Source organism: Microcebus murinus, chromosome 10 (genome assembly GCF_040939455.1).
Source record: "Microcebus murinus isolate Inina chromosome 10, M.murinus_Inina_mat1.0, whole genome shotgun sequence".
NCBI classification, from domain to species: Eukaryota; Metazoa; Chordata; class Mammalia; order Primates; family Cheirogaleidae; genus Microcebus; species Microcebus murinus.
In genome coordinates this window covers 76,664,685-76,688,465 of record NC_134113.1, presented here as the reverse complement: position 1 = coordinate 76,688,465, position 23,781 = coordinate 76,664,685, and the positions used below count along the sequence as shown (strand labels likewise).

The 23,781-nt window shown below is 38.9% G+C and overlaps 1 protein-coding gene across 10 annotated transcripts in view; it reads left to right on the top strand.

Moving 5' to 3' along the window:
* Positions 1 to 23,781, top strand: part of PPFIBP1 (PPFIB scaffold protein 1) — a 167,927-nt gene that overhangs the window by 118,327 nt on the left and 25,819 nt on the right. For 5 of the 10 annotated variants that reach the window (XM_012739497.3, XM_012739500.3, XM_012739503.3 and 2 more), the window contains 10 exons: positions 2,286 to 2,372; positions 3,493 to 3,606; positions 5,662 to 5,793; positions 9,632 to 9,724; positions 10,056 to 10,148; positions 11,817 to 11,931; positions 13,962 to 13,994; positions 15,715 to 15,776; positions 18,420 to 18,504; positions 21,794 to 21,948. In XM_012739497.3, the coding sequence (XP_012594951.2) occupies positions 2,286 to 2,372; positions 3,493 to 3,606; positions 5,662 to 5,793; positions 9,632 to 9,724; positions 10,056 to 10,148; positions 11,817 to 11,931; positions 13,962 to 13,994; positions 15,715 to 15,776; positions 18,420 to 18,504; positions 21,794 to 21,948 (969 nt within the window). The remainder of the gene's footprint in view (positions 1 to 2,285; positions 2,373 to 3,492; positions 3,607 to 5,661; positions 5,794 to 9,631; positions 9,725 to 10,055; positions 10,149 to 11,816; positions 11,932 to 13,961; positions 13,995 to 15,714; positions 15,777 to 18,419; positions 18,505 to 21,793; positions 21,949 to 23,781) is intronic. The other 5 variants (XM_012739504.3, XM_012739502.3, XM_076007541.1 and 2 more) reach the window with 3 other exon arrangements.

Below are 23,781 nucleotides of genomic sequence, written 5' to 3'. Positions count from 1 at the left end.
CTTAAGTCAACACAAGTATGTAGTATCAGTGACTCTTTAACATTTTGTTTTATTGTTCCTATAGTAACTGTTTTTTTTAAAAAAAACAAAAAACCCTAAACTACCGTTAAGCATTATAAGTGCTTGTACATATCAGTTTAGTTGAAAAACATTAAGGATGCTCATTTTACTCCACTTTCAGTATCTGTTTTTATTTGGGGATAATTTTGGAGCACTGGTTTTGGAACATCTCATTTCCATATCACATGCAGTAGCTTGAGAGGGAAACACTGCTAATATTGCTGTAATTTCCTCCAGTCAGAAGAAAGACAAGTTTCACTTCTTGTCCTTGCTGAACAGAAAGTGTTTTATTCTACCTAATGAAATGTATCTGTTTCTAAAACATGGCTCGTGTGGGGTTTTAAAAACAGATGCCTGTTAATGTTCATAATCGAAATGAGGAATTTACGGCTGTGTAGGGCCTGTCGTGGTACTTTCTTAGATTGTGACGCCGTGCATTTCGCATCCCGCCTCTTCTCCAGAAAACTGTCCTCAAGATGTTACACACATTTCATTTCTGTGGTGGTACCCAGGGATGGAAGTGGTCCAGACATTCCACCACACTCTTCATGATACCTGTAATTTAATTCTAGGCACTTCAGTTAACAATATAGGCCGGGCGCGGTGGCTCATGCCTGTAATCCTAGCACTCTGGGAGGCTGTGGTGGGCGGATTGCTTGAGGTCAGGAGTTCAAAACCAGCCTGAGCAAGAGTGAGACCCCATCTCTACTAAAAATAGAAAGAAATTAATTGGCCAACTAATATATATAGAAAAAATGAGCCGGGCATGGTGGTGCATGTCTGTAGTCCCAGCTATTCAGGAGGCTGAGGCAGGAGGATCGCTTGAGCCCAGGAGTTTGAGGTTGCTGTGAGCTAGGCTGACGCCACGGCACTCACTCTAGCCTGGGCAACAAAGTGAGACTCTGTCTCAAAAAAAAAAAAAACCAATATAAACAGAATTAATTATGCTGTGGTCATTGTGCAGGTATGTGGTCAAGCAGTGGATGTTAAACGTTTCATCTGCTCTAAATGTGAATTGCTCATTTACTCAATCAGCTTCTGGTTCTTCTGTGGCCTCTTGAGAAATGTATCCACTGTGCCTAAGTTTTTAGAAGAAACATCCTGAAATTTTCTTTTTCACTAAAGCCCTGTTTTGTTTTGTTTTTGTTTTTTTCCTTCCCAGCACATGACTTTTGTTATTTCCAGAATTCATACTGGAAACGCATTAATTGGAGAGGTAGAATAATAATATCAGTTAATTCTGAAAAAAAATAAAAGATGTCACATCACATGTGCCCTGGGCACTAAGAATGTATAATTTGTGTTTTTTTCCTGGTTCTAAATCTGGAGGTGTTAGTTGCTTTTTAAGTTGAACTGTGGATGGCCCCATTTAATCATTTTGGATTCCAACTGGCTTTTATCCCTATGGTATTTAAATAAAGAATCAGGAAATCTATTGGGATTACTTATTTTATGGTTATGAACTATTTAAAAGCTATTAAACATCACATATACTACTATGTTGCAAAATGACGTTTTTTTATGTTTCTTTCATGACTTGCATATGACAGCCGAGGAAAAAAAAATCTGTACCTCCTGTAGCATTTATACTATGCATAAATATACCTAAATCTAATTTTAATGGAGGGACAGGAGGAAGGGGAAGAAAGAGCATCAATATATGCAGATGAGCCAGATGCTAGGGAGGGCACAAGACGATTTACAGGCTCTGCCTAGGAGCTGAACATAACAGTATGCAAACTCACAAGAAGTTAATGAGTTTAAGACAGAAAGTGATAAAATGCTGATAAGCGTGGCTAGTCTGCGCTACCAGGGAAGTGATTTGTGGACTGAGTGTTTAGGCTTTCTGGGGCAGAGAGAAAGGCATCGACGGTTCTGGGTGTCCCACTGCACACTCCCAAAGCTTTGCCCACTCCTGGGTGTGTGTCTCCTGCAAATGAAGACTATTACCAGCCATTGTTCCTTTGGAGCCATTATTTTCTCCTTGACCAGAAATTGTTGTGTAGTTTGGTGCAAACATGCCTAAATGCTTCATGTACCTGTCTTATACCTGTTTTGAGGGAAATGAACCAAATTGCAGTCTCCTGTTTTCTGTTTGGCAGTGATGGCTGTGCCCTGAATTCAATTCAGGCTCCTTGGATTAAAAACATATGTGATTTTCATTTGCCCACACTACATCGACCTTAGAAGAGGGTCAGCATCACCTGTGTTATTTCCTTTTTCAGACAAATGGACACCTTCCTGGGAATGGAGATGTGTACCAGGAAAGGCTGGCACGTTTAGAAAATGATAAAGAGTCCCTTGTTCTTCAGGTAAGTGATTTTTAAGTGTTGATCTTTCCTCACGACATAAAGACTATTTTAAATTGGGATGGCAACTTCAAATGTTTATACAGCAACGAGACTGCCAATGGTAGTAAGTGCAGTAGGGAATGGTGAGGCCTGGGGGCAGAATGAGGTGCACCCTCCCAGTCTAGAGAGGGAGCCGCCCTAACTGAGCTCAGCTCTTTGGTGCCAGTTTGCAGAGAGAGTCCCCGTGTCTTCTGATCTGGCTTTCTGATCTCATCTGTCATCTGTTCTGATTTTTTAATATATTTTAATATATCTATAGTAGAAGATCTGAATATGTTCATGCATAAGTATATATTTCTGAATCTGGATATATATACATTGGATTTTTCAGTTTTTTTAATACGATACCACAGGCCGGACAAAACACAACAGTGAGTGGAGTCTTGCTTATGGGCTAAATTTGAGTTTGCTTCTTCATGTTTTAAATTGTTTGATAGTTATTGTTCTTTTGTATTTAGGGCTAAATGAATTGAAGTATATTTACTAGGCTAGTGATTGTTCGAGGAAAAAGCTCAGAGATTCACAGTAAACACTGAGGTTGAAGGAGTCACCCAATAGCCAGCTCCTCACAGGCCTTTGAATATGTTGTGATCAAAGTCATCTTGAAAGATAACATGGAATTCGAATTCCCTGGTTTATTTTCCTTATTCCTCTTGAAGTATCAAATTAGAATAGTCCTTGATAACTTCTGTTTTAAACATTAACTTCATTTCCTGTTTGAACATCTAATACTTCCTCTTTGAGCATTCCTCTGAGGAAACTCCCCCCAATCCCCAAGAAAGATAATTTGTGTGCACACTGTCACTCATAAGTGGTTGAAATGGTTTTAACCTATAAAATATTGTATATGCCTAATCAGCGCTAACTTTCTCCAAAATTGTGCAGGACTCCTTAGATCAAAAGCAACATATAAATAGGAATGTGAAGGACCACTGTTGCCTTGTTAATTTTCAGATTAGTTTTCTTTACAACCCGTATGAGTGGTGGGATCATTGCAGTGTTTGTTCCATTTAGGGAAATAAAGTATGCAATAGGATCATCATTCTTTCTAACTCATTGCTGTACTTTACTCCAAATACAGGTAAGTGTGTTAACAGACCAGGTGGAGGCTCAGGGGGAGAAGATTAGAGATTTGGAGTTTTGTCTGGAAGAGCACAGAGAGAAGTTGAATGCCACAGAAGAAATGCTGCAGCAGGTAGGTGTGGAAGCCGGCACCAAGGTGGGATTTTCCAGCTGAGCTCTTTGAGGTGCTACGTTTCCATGTTGTGTTTGTTCTGATGCAGCAGTGAATTTCAAGATAGACTAGCACAATTTTAAGCAAAAATCTAGAGTTGTAGAGTCTCAAAACACACACAATATAAAGCGTTTATGTAATCAGAATCTGGAATAAAATATTAATAGAGCTTTAGTTTATTTATTTATTTATTTATTTTTTGGGGGGCATTCAGCTCATTTCCTAACTCTCAACCCAGAGCATATATTTTATGATTAAGAAAAAAGTCAGGCCGGGCATGGTGGCTCATGCCTGTAATCCTAGCACTCTGGGAGGTCGAGGCGGGCAGATTGCTCAAGGTCAGGAGTTTGAAACCAGCTCTGAGCAAGAATGAGACCCCGTCTCTACTATAAATAGAAAGAAATTAATTGGCCAACTAAAAATATATAGAAAAAATTAGCCAGGCATGGTGGCGCATGCCTGTAGTCCCAGCTACTGGGGAGGCTGAGGCAGAAGGATCGGTTGAGCCCAGGAGTTTGAGGTTGCTGTGAGCTAGGCTGACGCCACGGCACTCACTCTAGCCTGGGCAGCAAAGTGAGACTCTGTCTCAAAAAAAAAAGAAAAAAGTCAGGCACCACATATGACATTTGTTACTGGGGAAAATCTCATAACATACACACACACACACACACACACACAGTGCTCACATATAAGAGGCTCTGTAATATAGTGGATAGTGTACACGCTGGAGCAAAACCACTCAAGTTTGAATTCCTGCTCTGCCATATCCTTGCTGCATAACTTTTGGCAAATTCTTAACCTTTCCGTTCCTTAGCTTCCTCGTCTTTTGAATAAAGATAATAAAAGTTTTTACCTGATAATACTGCTATGAGGACTGAAGCACTGTATGTCAGAACAGTGTCTGGCACATGGTAAATACAAGATGTGTCTGGAAAGTATCCAGCCATTGTTAATACAACGAGAATGGTTTGCAAGACATGGATGTAACCTGGCAGCCAAGTCAAGTGGACTGGGGTGCGCATGCGTGAACAATGACGTCACTGTACTAGTCAGGGGGCGTTAGACTCCATTGAGTGAGCATGTGTACTGTGTGGCCGTCACATGCAAAATGGCTGAGCAAGTAGAGCAACGAATCTGCATCAGATTTTGTGTTAAGCCTGAACATTCCTCGGAGGAAACTATTCGGATGACTCAGAAGGCTTTTGGGACAATGCAATGAGTGCCGCTTCAGAGGCAGTTGAGAGTCTGTTGAAAGTGATCCATGTTCTGGAAAGCCTGCGACAAGCAGAACACCTGAGAACATTGGATGTGTACAGATTAGTTTAAGAGACGCTGGGAGAATTATGTGATGTCTCAAGGTGCCTACTTTGAAGGAGACTGAGGTGTCATTGTCCTGTGTACAATGTTTCTTGCATCTTGAATTTTCTTCAATAAATGTCTCTGTTTTTCATAGTACATGGCTGGATACTTTCCAGACACACCTCATATAATATCATCATCATCATCATCAGTGTCACCATCAGGCTTAAGAATATGTGAGGTTTGCCAGGCGCGGTGGCTCACGCCTGTAATCCTAGCACTCTGGGAGGCTGAGGCGGGCGGATTGCTCAAGGTCAGGAGTTCAAAACCAGCTTGAGCGAGACCCCGTCTCTACCAAAAAAAATAGAAAGAAATTAATTGACCAACTAAAAATATATATACAAAAAAATTAGCCGGGCATGGTGGCACATGCCTGTAGTCCCAGCTACTCGAGAGGCTGAGGCAGTAGGATCGCTTGAGCCCAGGAGATTGAGGTTGCTGTGAGCTAGGCTGATGCCACGGCACTCACTCTAGCCTGGGCAACAAAAAGGGTACCTAAGGTAAATAATTTTTTTAGTGTATATATATATATTCAGTATTTATACTTTATTGCATCCTCTCCTTTCTGGGTGCTGCTTTGTAATCATAAGTGAGATAAATTCACGTGTGGCTGCTTCTGATAAAACAATTTTGAATGTATCTCTTAAATTCTAATAGGAGCTTCTGAGTAGGACATCTTTAGAAACTCAGAAATTGGATCTGATGGCCGAAATATCAAACTTGAAGTTAAAACTGACGGCTGTGGAGAAGGACAGACTGGATTATGAAGATAGGTTTAGAGACACAGAGGTAAGTGACACCATCTCTCTGTCTGTCTGTCTGTCTCCTTTCCCACCTTCCTTCTCTCACACACATTTCTGGGGCAAAGTTGAAATCCCTAGGAGGTGTGCAGGGAAGGTATATGCCCTCTTCCTGCTTCATTTTAAGAATAAACTTTAATTACATTGACTTCTGATCACTAAATGTGAATGGCAATTTTTAAAACATTTTTAAGACCTTTGATATGAAATATTAATCCTTTCACTAACCTTTTAAAATACTTTGGACTTCAGCATATTTAGAGCATCCATCCGTTCATTTATACTCATTTTCTTAATTGTATAAATAATGGGTTTTAATACATGGTTTTGCTAGTAGTTATTATTTAGGCACAATGATTACTTACTATGTAGTTGGTTTTTTTTTTTTTATATAGAGAAGATGCTTATATAATCACAAAATCATAGTTTTTTGAAGGTCACTTAATTTGGCCTTCTAATTTTGGTCTATTTTACACATAAATCCTTCCAGTTAAATAAAGCTTACTATACTTTTATGAAATTCAAGGTATAATCTACAACTTGATAGTGGCTAAACAAGCTTTTTTGTTTGTTCTACCTATTTTACTATTTTATTGTTAATCCAGATCTTCTAGTTTATTCGTTTGTTTTGCTGGTGGGGGGAGAGAGCATATCCATTTGAAATCTGTTCATTTGAAATGAAATGTGAAGAGCTGCAGAAATTCCTTCTGAGGGCCATCTTCCCTCCTTTTTTCTATTTTGTTTCTTTGTTGGAATTTGGAGAGGTGTCACACTGGATTAGAAGACGGATACCAAGAAGGAGAGAGGAGAGGAAATTATTTATTCTTGCTCTCCATCTTTATCTCAGACATTTATTTTATGCTGACTATATGCCATTATGATACCGGGTATATTACCTATATTATCCGGCATTTGAAAGTTCTTAAAAGTTCTTTGTCAATCACCTGTATGAGCATGTTTCCCATTTGATTGAGAGCGGGGCTCTTAAAATAAGACTTAGAAAATTAATCAGTTTTAAAATTCTTGTTTTGCGCTTTCTTTAAAAATCTGCTCTGATGTTTTCCTCTTTCACTTCTTTTTGTCATTCCCCACTCCATAGTCACTATCAAAGGTAGTAACAGAACTCTGTTAACAGATGAACAACACGGTAGTGGAGCCAGCTCTGCTGCAGGGAAGAAATTGCAGTAGATGGGCATAGACGTGGCCTTCTCCATGTGTATGCAAAGTCTAGGGGAAGTCTTAACCTGTGTGACTGTTGTTCGTTTAACTTGGGTACAAGATGTTCACCAAATGTTAGGACTTCATTGTAGTAGATTTTTTTTTTTTTTGAGGGGTAGGAGTCCAGAGTAATATTTACATCTCTTGAGTTTGGCTGCTGTTTGTATCAACCTCTTTCTCCCCACTGCTTCCCTACTTCACTCATGGATCCCCAATCACATGCAGAGTGATCTTGTCAGCACACTTCCGGTAAACTCGATGCCTCTGATCATTTTCTAATAAAAATTCAACACTGTTGGTAAAATGTCATACGCACATACCCGGAGATGATAGAATAGTTGATAAACTTTGTGATGTTATATATGAAAATAATTAAAATGGTCCTCCAAATTAAAACTGAATTGAATATCCTTATGTTCCTGTTATTGTTCCCTTCATAAAAGCAAAATATTTTCCTGGATGCTTCATGGATCAAAAATCTTTCACTTTGTCTTAGAGTTTTAGATTATTTTGATATTAATTTCTAAGAAAATATTGTCATGGGGAAGAAGTATAGGCATTTCGAAAGGATTGGGGGTAAAAGTCTTATTAAAACCTTGGAAAATTCAGGACTTGCCTCTCCCAGGAATTGTAGATGGGAGGTGGTTAGCATCATTCAACAGTGCCCCCTTCTGGTAAGAGCACGCATGTCAGAGATTGAGTTCCTTGGGAGGCCTGGAGAGTTCTCTGAAAGGGAAAAGGGAAAATTAACAAGGTTTTTCTTTTTTAAAAAGAACTGAACTTTTGCTAAGAACTTAATTGAAATAATTTTTATTTTGTTTTTCAAAGTTTCACATTAAGGAGCTATTGCCAGATTTTCCAGCTTGAGTTGTCATGGGAAGATAAGAATTTTTTTCAGGTTGGAAATCTAGATTCATTTTCAAAGCGTTGTGGCAAACGATAATTAGGTAGTTTTTTAAAAACAGAAAAAAGCATCCCAATTTATAATTTCATTTTTTTTCAGTCGTTTCTTCTTTGCAAATTGCCACTATTTCTAAAAGTGGTGAAATATAACACATTCTGTCTCTGTACACACCATATTGATGAAGGCAGACTACTAAGGACTCATATTGTGCAAAGATGACTCATTTAATAAGTGGGAGAAACTGCCCTTTTTTTAAAACTTGAATTCTGAGCTGTTAGAGAAGGAATCACAAATAAAATGTTACTGAATGTCAAACAGTTGTTGACCTCATTGATACAAGGAGAAAATAGATTTCCTCATATTGAAATATTATATAATTACTAATGAGTAAGTACATAATGACGGCAGATAATATTTTTCCCATTTTACAAGAGATCACAATTTAAAAGCCTGTGGGTTTACTGGGAAGTGTATTTCGGTATAGCATCCCTTTTCCTAGTCTTTGTGAGGCCGAAGAAGCATTACACTTGGAAGTTTAGAATAATCCCTCGTCACAAAGTTTTACTTCTTATAGCATTAATTCTACTTTTTTTTCTTTTACACTCTTGTTTAATTACAATCTTGTAATTTATGAATTTTGGGCCCAGGAATAAATGTCTTGTAAAAAGAGAGGAGCAGAAACATATTGACTATTTATTTGATGGATCTTTGTTGCTGGTAGTAAAAAAAAAAATCATCTTCTACACAGAGTATGTGAACTTCTCTTTTAGAGGAGTTGTTATTACTTAGCACTCTAATTTCCTTTTCCTACTCTCTGGGCTCTGGACAAAAATATGAGGCTATTTCTCAGAATATTTAGACAAGTTTTATAAGTAAATTATTTTTTTAAAAAGGCAGTAGGAAAGGTGTCAAATTGTATTGTGTCATAAAAACATTAGGATTGCTTTCTCTTTCATTATCCAAAATTAAAATTGTACTGTGATACCGAATATATGCTTAAACTACCTACCGGGCCCTCATCCACCTTCAAACTGAGAATCTGGCTTAAAGGATTTAAATTTCATTCCATTGACACAGATTGAGTTGATAAGCAATCTGGATTTTTGTAGACCAAAGAAGTAATTATAAAAAAAATATTTTTATGAATACCCATATATCACTGAAAAGGCCCTAAAGGTAAATGCCTTTTTTAAGGAATGTGGCATATTTTAAAAGGTAGAGTTCATACAGTCATTTTTGGTCTAGAAATATCTGCAGATGATAGTAAATCAGATATTAAGCTACCTTTCCCTTTTTTTTTTTTTTTTTTTTTTTTTTGAGTCAGAGTCTCACTTTGTTGCCCGGGCTAGAGTGAGTGCCATGGCATCAGCCTAGCTCACAGTAACCTCAAACTCCTGGGCTCAAGAGATCCTACTGCCTCAGCCTCCCGAGTAGCTGGGTCTACAGGCATGTGCCACCATGCCCGGCTAATTTTTTCTATATATTTTTAGTTGTCTAATTAACTTCTTTCTATTTTTAGTATAGATGGGATCTCGCTCTTGCTCAGGCTGGTTTTGAACTCCTGAACTTGAGCGATCCTCCTGCCTCGGCCTCCCATAGTGCTAGGATTACAGGCGGGAGCCACTGCGCCCGACCCTAAGCTACCTTTCTTAATCAAAAGTATAAGTCACTTTCCTGATATAGTTCCTTGTTTCGTTTTGGACAGGGCCTAATTCAGGAGATCAACGATTTGAGGTTAAAAGTCAGTGAAATGGACAGCGAGAGACTTCAGTATGAAAAAAAGCTTAAGTCAACCAAAGTAAGTTTTCTCACTGCCTAAAATTTTTAAACAAATGGCTCTACTACTCATCTTTGACCAATAATATAAGTAAAATATGTTTTCTACATAGTATATGCTAAAGAAGGTATTTTGTAAGTGAATGAAGTTTTCCTCCAAGCTGGAAAGCTTCTTGAATTTAAACACTGCTGTTCTGAATAAAAACCAAGGCTTAACTAATCTGACAGAGCATAACCTGCCATTTCTGTGAGTGATATCTAACCTCTTTTATAAACTGATGCTGTTTTTCTTGTTTATTTAGCTTGTCTTTTTCTACCTGTAGTTTTCTTTCACTCCTCTGTCTCTCTACCAGTCTTTAATGGCCAAACTTTCTAGCATGAAAATCAAGGTGGGTCAGATGCAGTATGAAAAGCAGCGGATGGAACAAAAACGGGAGTCACTGAAGGTGTAGTAGACTTGGGTCATAGGATCCACGGCCTGTTGCTTTTCTGGCTTGTGTCATTTTGCTGTGATGGTGGTTTTAGTGGTGTGTGCATTCGTTTGGTATGTGTGTCACCTGTTCATTGAAAAATACATTTCAAGCTGATTAAAGGGACAGCGTGATCCCTAATAATTGTTTTCTAAAACATATGAAATAATTAGTGAAAAATAAACAGGTAAATAAAAGCACTAATTCATAAATTAAATCTAACCTTAGACTATTGGAGACCCAAACATGGTAAAATAGTTGTAGAAGCTCACCTGTGAAAGAATTCTCTTGCATCCCTCAGTGTTTGCTTATACAATAAAATGGAAAAAAAAAAAAGATAAAAGAATAAAAAACAAAACAAAATAGAATTCTCTTGCATACCAACAGCAGAGACTGCTTTCCTCCTTAGAGACTTTCTGGAAGGTAAATGTCCAGTAGTTTACTGTACCATGGCAGTGAACAGAAATTACTGCTTATAAGCAGAACTGTGAGAACAGGGCAGCACTTCTTGCTAGTGCTACTGAAAATTTCTTATACTTGGTGTTCTAGAGTTCTTGGTGTTCTAGCTATGTTTTCATGTGGTTATATGTAATAAATATTTTTATAGACCTCTGAAATAAAATGGGATAGCGAATATAAAGGTATACTTAATAGCATTGCATAGCTCTATTTTCTGTGTTAAATATAGCCCACAAAACTTAAATTTGTTGAGCCAGGCTTGGTGGCTCATGTAATCCTAGCACTTTGGGAGGCTGAGGCAAGAGGATCCCTCGAGCTCAGGAGTTCGAGACCAGCCTGGGCAAGAGCAAGATCTTGTCTCTATTAAAAATACATCAATGAGCTGGGGGTCATGGTGCACGCCCTATAGTCCCAGCTACTCTGGAGGCTGAGGCAGGAGGATTGCTTGAGCCCAGGAGTTTGAGGTTGCTGTGAGCTAGGCTGACACCGTAGCACTCTACTAAGTGCAACAGAGTGAGACTTTGTCTCAAAAAAACCACAAAAAAACTTGAATGGAATCTTTTACAGTTGCATAGCTAAAAAATAAAGAGGACTTAAAAACCTGTTTCCTAAATGTATTTTTTCCCATTGTTGTAGGAGATTTTGTTCCTTTATCTTAGTGGTGAAGATGAATTATTTAGTTCTGAAAGTTGGCTAAAGTTGTTCATGACTTGCTGCTGTTCCCGCTAATTAATTTCTGTGCTTGCCCAAGATGCATGAGTGCCATCTTGAAACACTGAGTAAATGTCAAGCAAGTCTTTTCCAATTTTCCAGTTTGCATTTTATTTTGCTTTTATGATTCTAAGTATCTAATTTGATTATTTTCCTTGATTAACTTTTTTTTTAATTTAACCTAAGATTTAAACTTTAGGGCTCTCCTGGCCCTAATTATACTGTAAAGGATTTATTTTTAATTTGATCACAAAGAAACTTGAAATATTTATACCATAACTACTAATAATTGGACTTCCATTAATAGTCTTGCTTCCTGTTTCTCATTGCCCGTAATTTCTGATGTTTGTGTCTAAATTCTTATAGATTCTTGCTTCATTTGTAAAATTCAGTTATATATTTAAAGAGCTAAGATGCTCTCTGAATATTCTCTTTTGGTCATAATCTATTTTTAAATGGATTTACAATTTGTAGGATGAACTGGCATCTTTAAAAGAACAACTGGAAGAAAAGGAAGCAGAAGTAAAAAGGCTACACGAAAAATTGGTTTCCAAGGTGAAAGGAGAAGGGATTGAAATTCTTGATAGAGGTAAGAAGATATGCTAAACATTTGTTATCTCGTTAAAATTCTCCAAAATCTGTAGAAGAAACTGATGTTAGTGTCAATGTGTAATTTTAGCATCAGAGAAAGAGTAGTGGAAGCCAGGACTCTTCACTGTGCCTGGGAATCCATTAACTTCCTTTTCCACAGCTGGAGAAGGACACTTCTGTCATGTTAGATTGCCAAGTTGTAAATTCTCGTCACAAGAACGTACTTCTCCAAATTGCAATACAAGGGAATGTCACAATAATTAAAAGGAACCACTACTATGTCCCAAGATTGTTTCCCCTGGAACTTAAAATAGAGACGAAATAAAGTAAGGAATTTGGAAACCTATCCTGTTCTTTTGAGGGAAGAGACGAATGGCTCTGTATCTTTGGAAAATTATTGAAAATGTCATACCAAGGTTTGAAACCTCAACCTTTTAGAAGGCCAAAATAGACTAATTCTGCTTTTAGGAAAACTTACAAATTTATCCAAGTTTTTTTTCATACCAGAGGAGATTCTGAGTATGATATGGGCTATAAGTTCTTTTTTTTTTTTTTTTTGGACACAGTCTCACTTTGTTGCCCAGGCTAGAGTGAGTGCCGTGGCGTCAGCCTAGCTCACAGCAACCTCAAACTCCTGGGCTCGAGTGATCCTCCTGCCTCAGCCTCCCAAGTAGCTGGGACTACAGGCATGCACCACCATGTCCAACTAATTTTTTGTATATATATTTTTAGTTGGTCAATTAATTTCTTTCTATTTTTGGTAGAGATGGGATCTCGCTCAGGCTGGTTTCGAACTTCTGACCTTGAGCGATCCTCCCGCCTTGGCCTCCCAGAGAGCTAGGATTATAGGCGTGAGCCACCACACACGGCCAAGGGCTATAATTTCTAATAATGTAGGTTATACGTGTTAGAAAATACCTTGAATGAAATGTGGTTTTTTAAAGGTTATATTTGGAAATATAATGCGTGTAACATCTGACAATATTAGGTCAAATTTATCTTTTCTTTGTGATTACAAATGACAACTGTGGCACTGTGAGATAGGAAACCAACTTCTGACTCATTCAAAAGAGCCTGCTAGTAGTTAGTGTAGCTTTCGTACATTTTCATCTGTTGTGTGGAAATTAGTAACATTATTGTCTGTAAAATGAGGGACTTGAATGAGATTACCTCCAAAGTCTGTCTTGGCTCTAGAATACCATGGCTTTATATACCTGTAGGTCTCACCTTTTTGTATCCATCAGAAAACCCAGTTCATCAAACTCAAGGGAAATGGACTCCCCTCTCCTACATTTTGGCACAGGTAGAATTGTACATGATTAGGACATTCAGAAACAGGTCATGCCTTTAGGGTTTTAAGAATAAAATGGGATCACAGGACTTGGGGGCTAGACGATATATTAGGGTAGTGCTACCCAGAGTCTGATCCGGCAACCGGAACCAGTGTGGGGGCTGCTTGTTATCAGTGCAGCACCAAGTAAATACAGGGCTTGAGAGCAAGTGTTCAGAAACCTCCTGGCAGTCTGCTGTTGGCACAGCATCTGACTGCATCCTCAGTGCCCTCATCTCATTGAACGGGGGAGAGACTGTTTCAGTGTTGTTGAACTTGAGTGGGGAGTTGGACGTGACACAGGCAGTGGAGGACCAGGGATCACACTGTGATGGAAATGTAAAAAACAGCCAAAGTGACATTAACTGGCTTTTCATCACATATGGTGCAATAAGTGCTTGTACTCCATAAGCCTAATTTTAATGCGAGAAAATCAAGGTTCAGAAAGATGATGTGACAGAGGTAAGTACCTTGAATTTAGGTCTTCTGATTAATTACAACACATTCTCTTTCCAACCTCACACAGAGCATTATTTATTGGACTGCCAATCTGAAGTCACAAAATAGAGCTTAATGTTCCATTTTTATGAGGTTAGAGTTCCTCTGTTTTAGGTAAAAGGAGACTAAATAACAGTGCTTCGAAAATATTTTGTTGTAATTTATGCTAACTTCCAAATTCGATGGGTTTTCCTGAACAGATGAAAATTTTAAAAAGAAGCTCAAAGAAAAAAGTAAGGTTTTGGTGTATTTCCATCAGCCTTTACATTCACCAAAAACATTGCTTGGACTGTTCTTTGCATGTGTTAAACATTTCTCTCACTAAAGATGAAAAGTTGCTTCATCAATAAGCCCTCCATTTCTTCAAAGTGTGCAAAATAGAGGGTAAACAAACAATCGAAACAAGGGGTTAAAAAGTCATTGTGTGGATTTTGTCTGTTCAGCCCTTTGGCTCTACAGGATACAACAGGGCACAGAGTAGTGGATATAAGAACACGTTTTCCTTGTGATCCAGATGATATAGGGTCAGAGGAGAAAATAACTTTTATACTCCTGTGAAAACCCACTATTGTAAAGGTTCGCCAGAGTTGAAAAATAGTTTTGAACTTTGTTTTTGCTTTTCAATGTTTCGAAGTCCACTGTTTGTCTCAGGTCTGCATTGGAAGCTCCTTTGAACATATGTTCTTGGCTAGAGCAGAGGTTTTATCCAGGCTGTTTAATGGAACCTTGATTACTTAGTGCAACATCCAGAAAAGTCCTTAGTGAGCTCTTTCCCTCCACACCTTGAAATTTCGTATCCTATAGAATATATCCTAATTGACAACGTTCCATCAGCACTGAATGATATGCCACTATTTTGAAAATTATCTAGACTAGTATTTTTTTTTTCTCAGAAGCAGGCAATTTTAGCTGAATTTTTTTTCCCCTCTGTTTCAATTTTTTAGTTTGTGTTTTCACTTTGGGGTGACTTTTCACCTTCAAAATGTTTAAGTGTTTAATTATTCAAGTAATATGCTTTTGTATTTGAATATCAAATTTGAAGGGAAACCACATTCGACTTACTTTGGCCTTTATGTCTTGAAATCTGTTTTAAAATACTATTGGAAATGAAGTTTATAGATGAAGCAAATACTTACTATCCTTCTATATGGAACCACAACCAGCTTCCTAGCATGAGTACTCATGTACATATCACACTGCCTCAGGCTCTCACCACCGTGCCTCCCTCTGGGTTATGACTGAATGTCATTTTCTCTGCTTTTGTCATCATGTCAACTGTTCATTGCTTTCACCCACTGCTTCATAGGTTCCCTTTTTTTTTTTTTTTTGAAAAGTCTGTATTTTTATTGTTTTTTTTTTTTTTTTTTTGAGACACAGTCTTGCTTAATGCCCAGACTAGAGTGAGTGCCCTGGCGTCAGCCTAGCTCACAGCAACCTCAAACTCCTGGGCTCAAGCAATCATCCTGCCTCAGCCTCCCCAGTAGCTGGGACTACAGGCATGCGCCATGCCCGGCTAATTTTTTCTATATATATCAGATGGCCAATTAATTTCTTTCTATTTATAGTAGAGACGGGGTCTCACTCTTGCTCCTCAGGGTGGTTTCTAACTCCTGACCTTGAGCCACCGCACCCAGCCTTTATTGTTAATAGCACTGAAATTTCATCTTCAGTGTTCTTCGTGAAGATTTTATTATCGCCCTGAAAAGATAGCTAGCTCTCACGTACCCTTATTATTTTCTTTCTGGAATGACAACTGTGGGGGGTGAGATAGAAGGTGTTCATCTTTCAGATTTTCCCTCAGAGAGAATCTGGCTGTTAAATGTGCCCTTTTTGAAAAGCAAATAAATCATTAACATCTTGACCTTACGGTATTTCAATCTGGAGAGTAAGTAGCTTCTCGTCATTGTCACATGTTGTTAACTGGCTTCTGACTTGATGTTGTGTTACTTTCAGATATTGAAGTACAAAAAATGAAAAAGGCTGTGGAGTCTTTGATGGCAGCAAACGAAGAAAAGGTATTCAGATGACATTTAAATGTTCATGTGGATGTTTTTGTAACACCATTCTGAGGATCCCATGCAACTTCGTGAGATATCCTATTTTGAAAGAACATACCCCAAACACTACTGACATTGAGGGGCAGGTGTGCCCTGTCCCTGCCCCGGTGTGCACACTCCCAGCGGTGGCAGCTGTCGTCGTGGCTGTGTGCACAGGAGTAGGCACCAGCAGTACCGGCTCACCCGAGAACCCCCACCAGCACGAATTTAGAAAATGTCTCAGCATTCAGATCAGTTCCGCATATTCAGGTGACAAAGGAAAGGATACATTCCATGGCACATCCTTTCTGTGGTCACTGGAAATTCTGAAGGAGGCAGCCCCATGACAGGCTTGGCTTCACAGTCATGGTGGATTTCTTCTCCATAGACACATTATTTCCTTCATGCTGCTGGCTGCTTTCACATCTGGGCTTGTCTCTGCTCTCCTGAGAGATGAAATACCAGAAAACAGAGTCTCGGGCTTTGCTTTTTAGCTACATTGGCCTAATACCAAGGTCTCCACGGGTTCCTGTCCCCGCAGTTGGATCTCCTCACCCGCGTCTGGTGTTTGATCCTGCTAAGAGCACGGATGCAGTTACCCCACTAAGGCGCGTGTTTATCACGGCTTACCTGACCACACACGGATCTAGCACAGCCACAGTCAGGCTCAGCTCTTGTCATCAGAACTGCTCTCCCCTTGTGCACCTGAATGATGAGAACAAGGGGACATTTTCTTAAGAAAAGAGTAATTTCAAGGAAGTAAAAACACAAAATGCCAAAGAACTTTGGCTTGGTCTTTTTCTCATTATAGGTTTCTTTCTTGAATTCTTGCCTACTCTGTTTTTCTTCTTACCTACTTTTGCCTTTCACTCTCTTTATTTGCTCTTTTATTCTATAGAAATGAACTCATTATCATACCCACTCCTCTAGATATAGGCTCCTCTTTGCTAATCTTTCCTACTATTGAATGAAAAGTAATTAGCAAGCTGCCCATCATAGCTTTATTTTTTTAAAAACAAAGCCAAAAAATCACTGAAATTTATTTTGTTTTAATTTCTCTCCCTCAAAAAGCAGCAACATGCCAGATGCAGTGGCTCACACCTATAACCTCAGCACTTTGGGAGGCTGAGGAGGGAGGATCACTTGAGGACAGGAATTTGAGACCAGCCTGGGCAGCATAGTGAGACGTGGTCTCTATGAAAAGCAGAAAAAATTAGTTGGGTGTGGTGGCACAAGCCTGTAGTTCCATACTTGGGAGGCTGAGGCAGGAGGATCCCTTGTGGTCAGGAGTTTGAGTTTGCAGTGAGCTGTAATGACACTACTGCACTCCACCCTAGGCTACAGAGCAGCAAGACCGTGTCTTAAGAACAAACAAACAAAAGCAGCAACAGCCAACAAAATTCCCGGTGTTGAATGAGGGCTTACTAGATGCTCAAACTGCTATAGGAGCACCAAGAGTGTAACTTCCTTGGGGCTTCCAGAAGGCTTAAAAGAAGACATATTTGAGCAAATTCTGAGGAAGAGTGAGAGTTGTTCATCAGGAAAATGAAGCTTCTGGGCAAAGGATCCATGATTCCAAACATATCTGAAGACCCAGGCTTGACGCAGTGCATGCTGGGAAAGAGGTGGAGCATGAGGCACAAGTGGGGTGGGGAGCTATGAGGCTGACCACAGAGCTCGGGCTTGGTATGCTAGGTTTATGATTTGGGGGCTTAGCTTACAGACTTTGGGGAGTGACATAATTAAGTTGCCATTTTAGAAAGCTAACTCTGGTAGCAGAAAGGTAGAGTAAAGACAGGTGAAACAATTAAGAGACTTATAAAAGTTTAGATGAGAAATGAAAAGGCAGTGTAAATAAGGCAGTGGCTGTGAGGCAGTAAGGAGGGAAGAGATTTTAGAGAAATTTACAGGTTGACAAGGTTTAGAGATCTCTGGATTTGAGATACAAGTGACTTTCTCTTTTGGGCAACTGGGTGAATGATGGTGCCCTTAAATAGTTAAGGAAATCCAAGCACAGACTTTAGTACTGAAGAGAAATAGCTTAATTTTAGATGCCTTCAATTTGGGACACATTCAAGGTACATTTTAAAGGATATTTCTCATAGAAAGTTAGAACATGAATCTAAATTTTAGGATTAATGTAGAAATATAGATTGGTGAGGAGTGAACCCCATCAATTTTAGGAGAAACACAGAATTGTAGATAGAAGGTCACTGATGACTAATCAAAGCAACTTTGGGAAGGTATTTTGAAAAGGGAAAAATCCAGATGGTGATTAAGGATGACTAATAAAGACAGAAGCCTTCCTTTCAAGACTTGACTTAAAAGTTAGTGGAATAATTAAAGCTGATTATTTTCTTTGGGTTTTTGGTTTCCAGTATCTTATTACCTTGTTTTTGTTTTTCAAAGATGGCAGCTAAAGGACAGGATCTCTACATTTAGAGGTACTTTTCCCACATCTCCAATGTTTGTAGGAAACATAGTCTAGATGTTACCAATTTTACTAAAGTTTCAAAGTATCATTCAGCGTAAATAGTTCACGTCTGCTTATTCTTTGTGCCACAATTAGTTTGACTGTTTTAAGATCATAGGATTAAAGATGATCATTTCTTTTACTCATAGGATCGGAAAATAGAAGATCTTCGACAGTGCCTGAACAGGTGCAAGAAAATGCAAGATATGGTGGGACTGGCCCAAGGTCAAAAAGGTAGAGTGTGGCTCTAAAGGTTTTTCTGCTTTGCTTGATTCTAAGTGGCTATGAATTTATACATTTGGCCTGTCTCTGCCCTGAGTCATATCCGTTGTCCCAAATTAGGTAGCTCATTCATTTATTGAAACGATATTATTAGGCAACTGTTCTCTGCCAGAAAGTGTACAGGCTGATGAGCAAGTGTACTGTGCATTGGTTGGTCAGGGAGAGCCTCTCTAAGGAGTTGATCAGATGGCATTTCAGAGAGAGAATACAACAGCACGTGCAAAGAGCATAGGGACAAAAGAACTTGGCACATTTAAGAAGTAGAATACCAGTGTGTCTGCAAGGCAGTGGGTGGTGGGGTGGGTGGGATGAGGTGAGACAGAGAGATGAGCAGCACCTGGTCGTGCAAGGGGCAGAGTTCAGCTCTTGCTCAAGTGCAAAGGGATCCACTGATGGGTTTTAAAAGTCAGCAACACGATCTTTGTAACACATGGGCCATGGATGGGGAGGCCGAGGTATTGGGAGAAGGGGATTCCAGACACTCTTGCAGTATTCCAAGTGGAAAAATCTGGTGGCACTAATTGGGAATATATCATGGTGTTAGAATCAACACATGGTGTGATGAATTTGATGAGGAGATTGAAGAAAAGGAAAAAATCAAGGATAGGCATTTCTTTCTTCCCCCAATAGATTTAAGTGGTACAGGTCAAGTGTTTTTTATTACATGGATGAATTATATTAATATAATGCTGAAGTCAGAGCTATTAGCGTACCTGTCACTGGAATGGTGTACATTGTACCTGATAAGTAGATTTTTTTCTCACCTCCTTCCCACCCTCCCCCTTTCTTCGTTTGTAATGTCCATTAGACCTCTTTATATGCATACCCCTCTTTTAGCTCCCACTTAGAAGTGGGAACATGAAGTGCTTGTTTTTCCATCCCTGAGATACTTCACTTAGGATAATGCTTTCCAGTTCGAGTTGCTGGAAAAGACATTATTTCCTTCCTTTTTATGGCCAAGTAGTACTCTATGGTGTATATATACCACATTTTCTTTATTCATTCATTAGTTGATGGGCACATAGGTTGATTCCATATCTTTGCAATTGTGAATTCTGCTGCAATAAACATTCAAGTGCTTGTATCTTTTTTATAAAATGATTTATTTTCCTTTGGGGAGATAACCAGTATTGGGATTGCTGGATGGAATGGTAGGTCAATTTTAGTTCTTTGAGGCATAATTTTTTACATCTCCATAATTTTTTACATAGGAGTTGTGCTAGTTTATATTCCTACCAACAGTGTACAAACGTTCCCTTTTCACATCATCCATACCAACATCTATTGTTTTTTGACTTTTTAATAATGGCCATTCTGATGGGGATAAGATAGTATCTCATTGTGGTTTTGATTTGCATTTCTCTGGTGATTGGTGATGTGGAGCACATCTTCATGTTTGTTGGGCATTTAGAGGGAGAGACATTCTGACTAAAGCAACTAGGCAGATGATAGTTCCATTAACCAAGGTAGGGAAACCTAGAGAAGTAACACTGGGGTGAGGAAGGGGGATAGAGTTCAGCTTTGAACATGTTAAGATCTAAAAAAATCCTATAAGATACATAAAGATAGTTAAGCATTTTGTTCTGTTTATTATTTTATCTGCACATGGGCTAATTGGCCATCCTCAAATGTGGGTCATTGAGGGTCATTCAAACAAACAAAAAATTAATAACTCTGAAAGTGCTCTTGTTTATTAACAGTGCTTATGTAGAGTTATTTGCTCTCAAGGGAAGCACCAGCAATAAGTCTTCTGGAAAGTACTCATGAAACACTCAAGATTTTGAAATTTTAATTTTGATGAGATGACAAAATCCTGCTTTGGACTAGAATTTTGGGGGAGGGGGGACAAAGGATCTTCATCTTTTTGTGCACAGGGCCTGGCATATTATTAAGCTTTTATGATTATTTGAGCAAATGAACATCTCATTATCAGTGTTGACTGTAGCAATTCTCATCACCCAACATTTTCCATGCCTTCAAAAGAGCTTTCTTCTACGGAATATTGCAAATTTGCAAGCGATTAATTTTTATATATGCATAGGATTTAAAATATTGTTTGATTTTATAGAACTTCAACAGTATAATTATTATGTTTAAAAACCAAGGAAGAAAAGATTAATTCCTGTGACTAGACTATATTGTGAAATATTTAAAAAATAGAGAAAAAGGGTAAAAATCATTCATCACATTGGTACGATCACTATTGGCATTTTTGTGTATTTCTTTCTAGTCTTTATTTTCTGTTCATATGAACCTGTAGATAAAAGAAATAGTTTTTAACTATGTAGAGCAGGATAGATTTTCATAAACTGTTAAAAGTTATGTCCTGTTCTAATGAAGAGTTGTATACACAGTGATTTCTCACTAGGATTTATATTTATTGAGTTAAGCCTCACACAATTCTAATAACACCTAAATTCTAATAAAATTAGAACAACACTTTAGTAAAACCTAAGTTAAGAAGCTATGGTCCGGTTAAGATCATTAAACAAGTATGTGATTTACCATTTCATATTATTCAGAGATTAGAGATTTAAGTATCATTCTTTTTATTTTTAGAAAAGAATATCTGTCTGGCACTGTATTTTCATCCCTTAATCCTTTTCATTTCTAGAGATGTAAAAAGAAATTCTAAAGGTTGCTGCTTTGGTGGATATGAGGTTGCATTTTTCTTTGAGACTCTTTGTTCTGCTTTAAAAATGGCATAAAAGGATCCTCTTGAGAGATCAAAGGTTGTCCCTCTGTCTTCCTATTTTCCTTTCTATGTTTTTTCAAGAGTACAGCAGTGATGAAAATCAAGTTATTTCAATGGTGACTTTGTTGCTATTCAGAATTAGTTTTTTGTAACCAAGCATTTCTCAGCTTGCTCATTTTAAAATTAATATTGGTAGAACTTCTATTTTTAAGACGAACTTACAGGAGTGTTGTGGGAATACATTAACTTTTAGCTTTCTTTCAATCCTACGATTCAATGATTGTATCGAGTATGACTTCCTCTTTCAATGCCACTGGTCGGCACTCAGTGTGGCCCAGAGCCCCTGTGCCTTCCATGGTCACAATTTAAGATGCTGTTTCTTAGGTCCCATGTCATTGTTTCTCAGGTGATGCCAGGGGAAGTTGACTCTTCCATTTTTGAAGATCAGAAAAACGTTTATATTTGATATGCTTGGGATTCTTAATCTTCCCAACGTGAAATATAAATGAAAAGCTGCCGTTGTCTTCTTTTCACTTTGTCTTCTAGGCAAAGATGGAGAGTATGAAGATCTGCTCCATTCCAACTCCATCTCGGCTTTGTTGGATGCACAGGGTTTTAGTGATCTGGAGAAAAGTCCACCGCCTACTCCAGTCATGGGATCTCCCAGTCGTGACCCATTTAACACAAGTGCTCCCGAAGAGGTATTTACAGACTTTCGGTATTTCCTTCGTATTGAAGAGACCGTGTCATGGAAGGTTAAAGCACTGTTCATGAGGTGAAAAATATGAGTTCTTTTCTCAGTTCGATGACTTTGTCTATTCTGGCAATCTTTGTGTTCTTTTTTTTTTTTTTGAGACAGAGTTTCGCTTTGTTGCCCAGGCTAGAGTGATTGCCGTGGCGTCAGCCTAGCTCACAGCAACCTCAAACTCCTGGGATCAAGCAATCCTTCTTCCACAGCCTCCCAAGTAGCTGGGACTACAGGCATGTGCCACCGTGCCCGGCTAATGTTTTGTATATATATGTTTAGTTGATCAATTATTTTTTTTTCTATTTTGGTAGAGACAAGGTCTCGCTCAGGCTGGTTTCGAACTCCTGACTTCCAGCGATCCGCCCACCTCAGCCTCCCACTTTGTGTTCTTTTTTTAAAAAAATGTGTAGTTTTCCTCTCTTTTTTAGTAAATGAGTTGGGCAATATCAAAATTACTTATAAGATTCAGGAAAAACATAACTCCCTTGGAAATAGATATTATCATAAAAGTGAACTTTCAGTCTATTTCAGAATAAGTAGGAATAAGTAAAGTGGGGATAAAGTGAGCTTATAAATTGATTTTAGTTACTTCTTATGGTGACTCTGAAAAATGATTGAAAGAAATTCCGTCTGACTTCTTTAGACTTGGAAAAAGTAACAGAAGGGGAATAAACAGTCATAAACTCCTTTACATTTCATCAAACTGACACCAAAATCTTATCTATTGTACATCACCCCCAAAACTCTGTGGCTTGAATGACATTTATTTTGCTGATGACTCTGCAACTTGCGCAGGGCTCAGCAGGAACATCTGTTTATAGGCCCACCTAGATTTCAAGGAGAAAAAACATAGGCCCTACCTCTTGATGGACAAGGGACAACATCACATTGTAAGGACAGCTGGGATGGGATATATTGGTGCAACCAAAATACAATCTGCCACTCCACCCTCTGGCTACAACAGTTTATATCCTCCCAAGCAAAATGCACTCGTGCCCTCTCCAAAGACTCTTAAGTCACATTCCAATGAGTCCTCAGCATCCCAGGATCTTGTCATCTAGCTCGGGTCAAGATGTAGGTGAAGCTCCTCGGGTACACAGTGCCTTCGGCACTGCTTCTTGAGTAGCATTCCATTCAGTTTAAAGAGCTAGGAACTTGGGCCGGGTGTGGTGGCTCACTCCTATAATCCTAGCACTCTGGGAGGGCACTCAAGCTCAGGAGTTCAAAACCAGCCTGAGCAAGAGTGAGACCCCATCTCTATTAAAAATAGAAAGAAATTAGCTGGACATGTAAAAACATATAGAAAAAATCAGCCAGGCACAGTGGCACATGCCTGTAGTCCTAGCTACTCGGGAGGCTGAGGCAGGAGGATTGCTTGAGCCCAGGAGTTTGAGGTTGCTGTGAGCAAAGGCTGATGCCACAGCACTCAACCCTGGGCAACAGAGTGAGACTCTGTCTCAAAAAAAAAAAAAAAAAGGCCTGGCGAGGTGGCTCACGCCTGTAATCCTAGCAGTCTAGGAGGCCGAAGCGGGCGGATTGCTTGAGGTCAGGAGTTCAAAACCAGCCTGAGCAAGAGACCCCCATCTCTACTATAAATAGAGATAAATTAATTGGCCAACTAATATATATAGGAAAAAAAATTAGCCGGCATGGTGGCGCATGCCTATAGTCCCAGCTTCGTGGGAGGCTGAGGCAGAAGGATTGCTTGAGCCCAGGAGTTTGAGGTTGCTGTGAGCTAGGCTGACACCATGGCACTCACTCTAGCCTGGGCAACAAAGTGAGACTC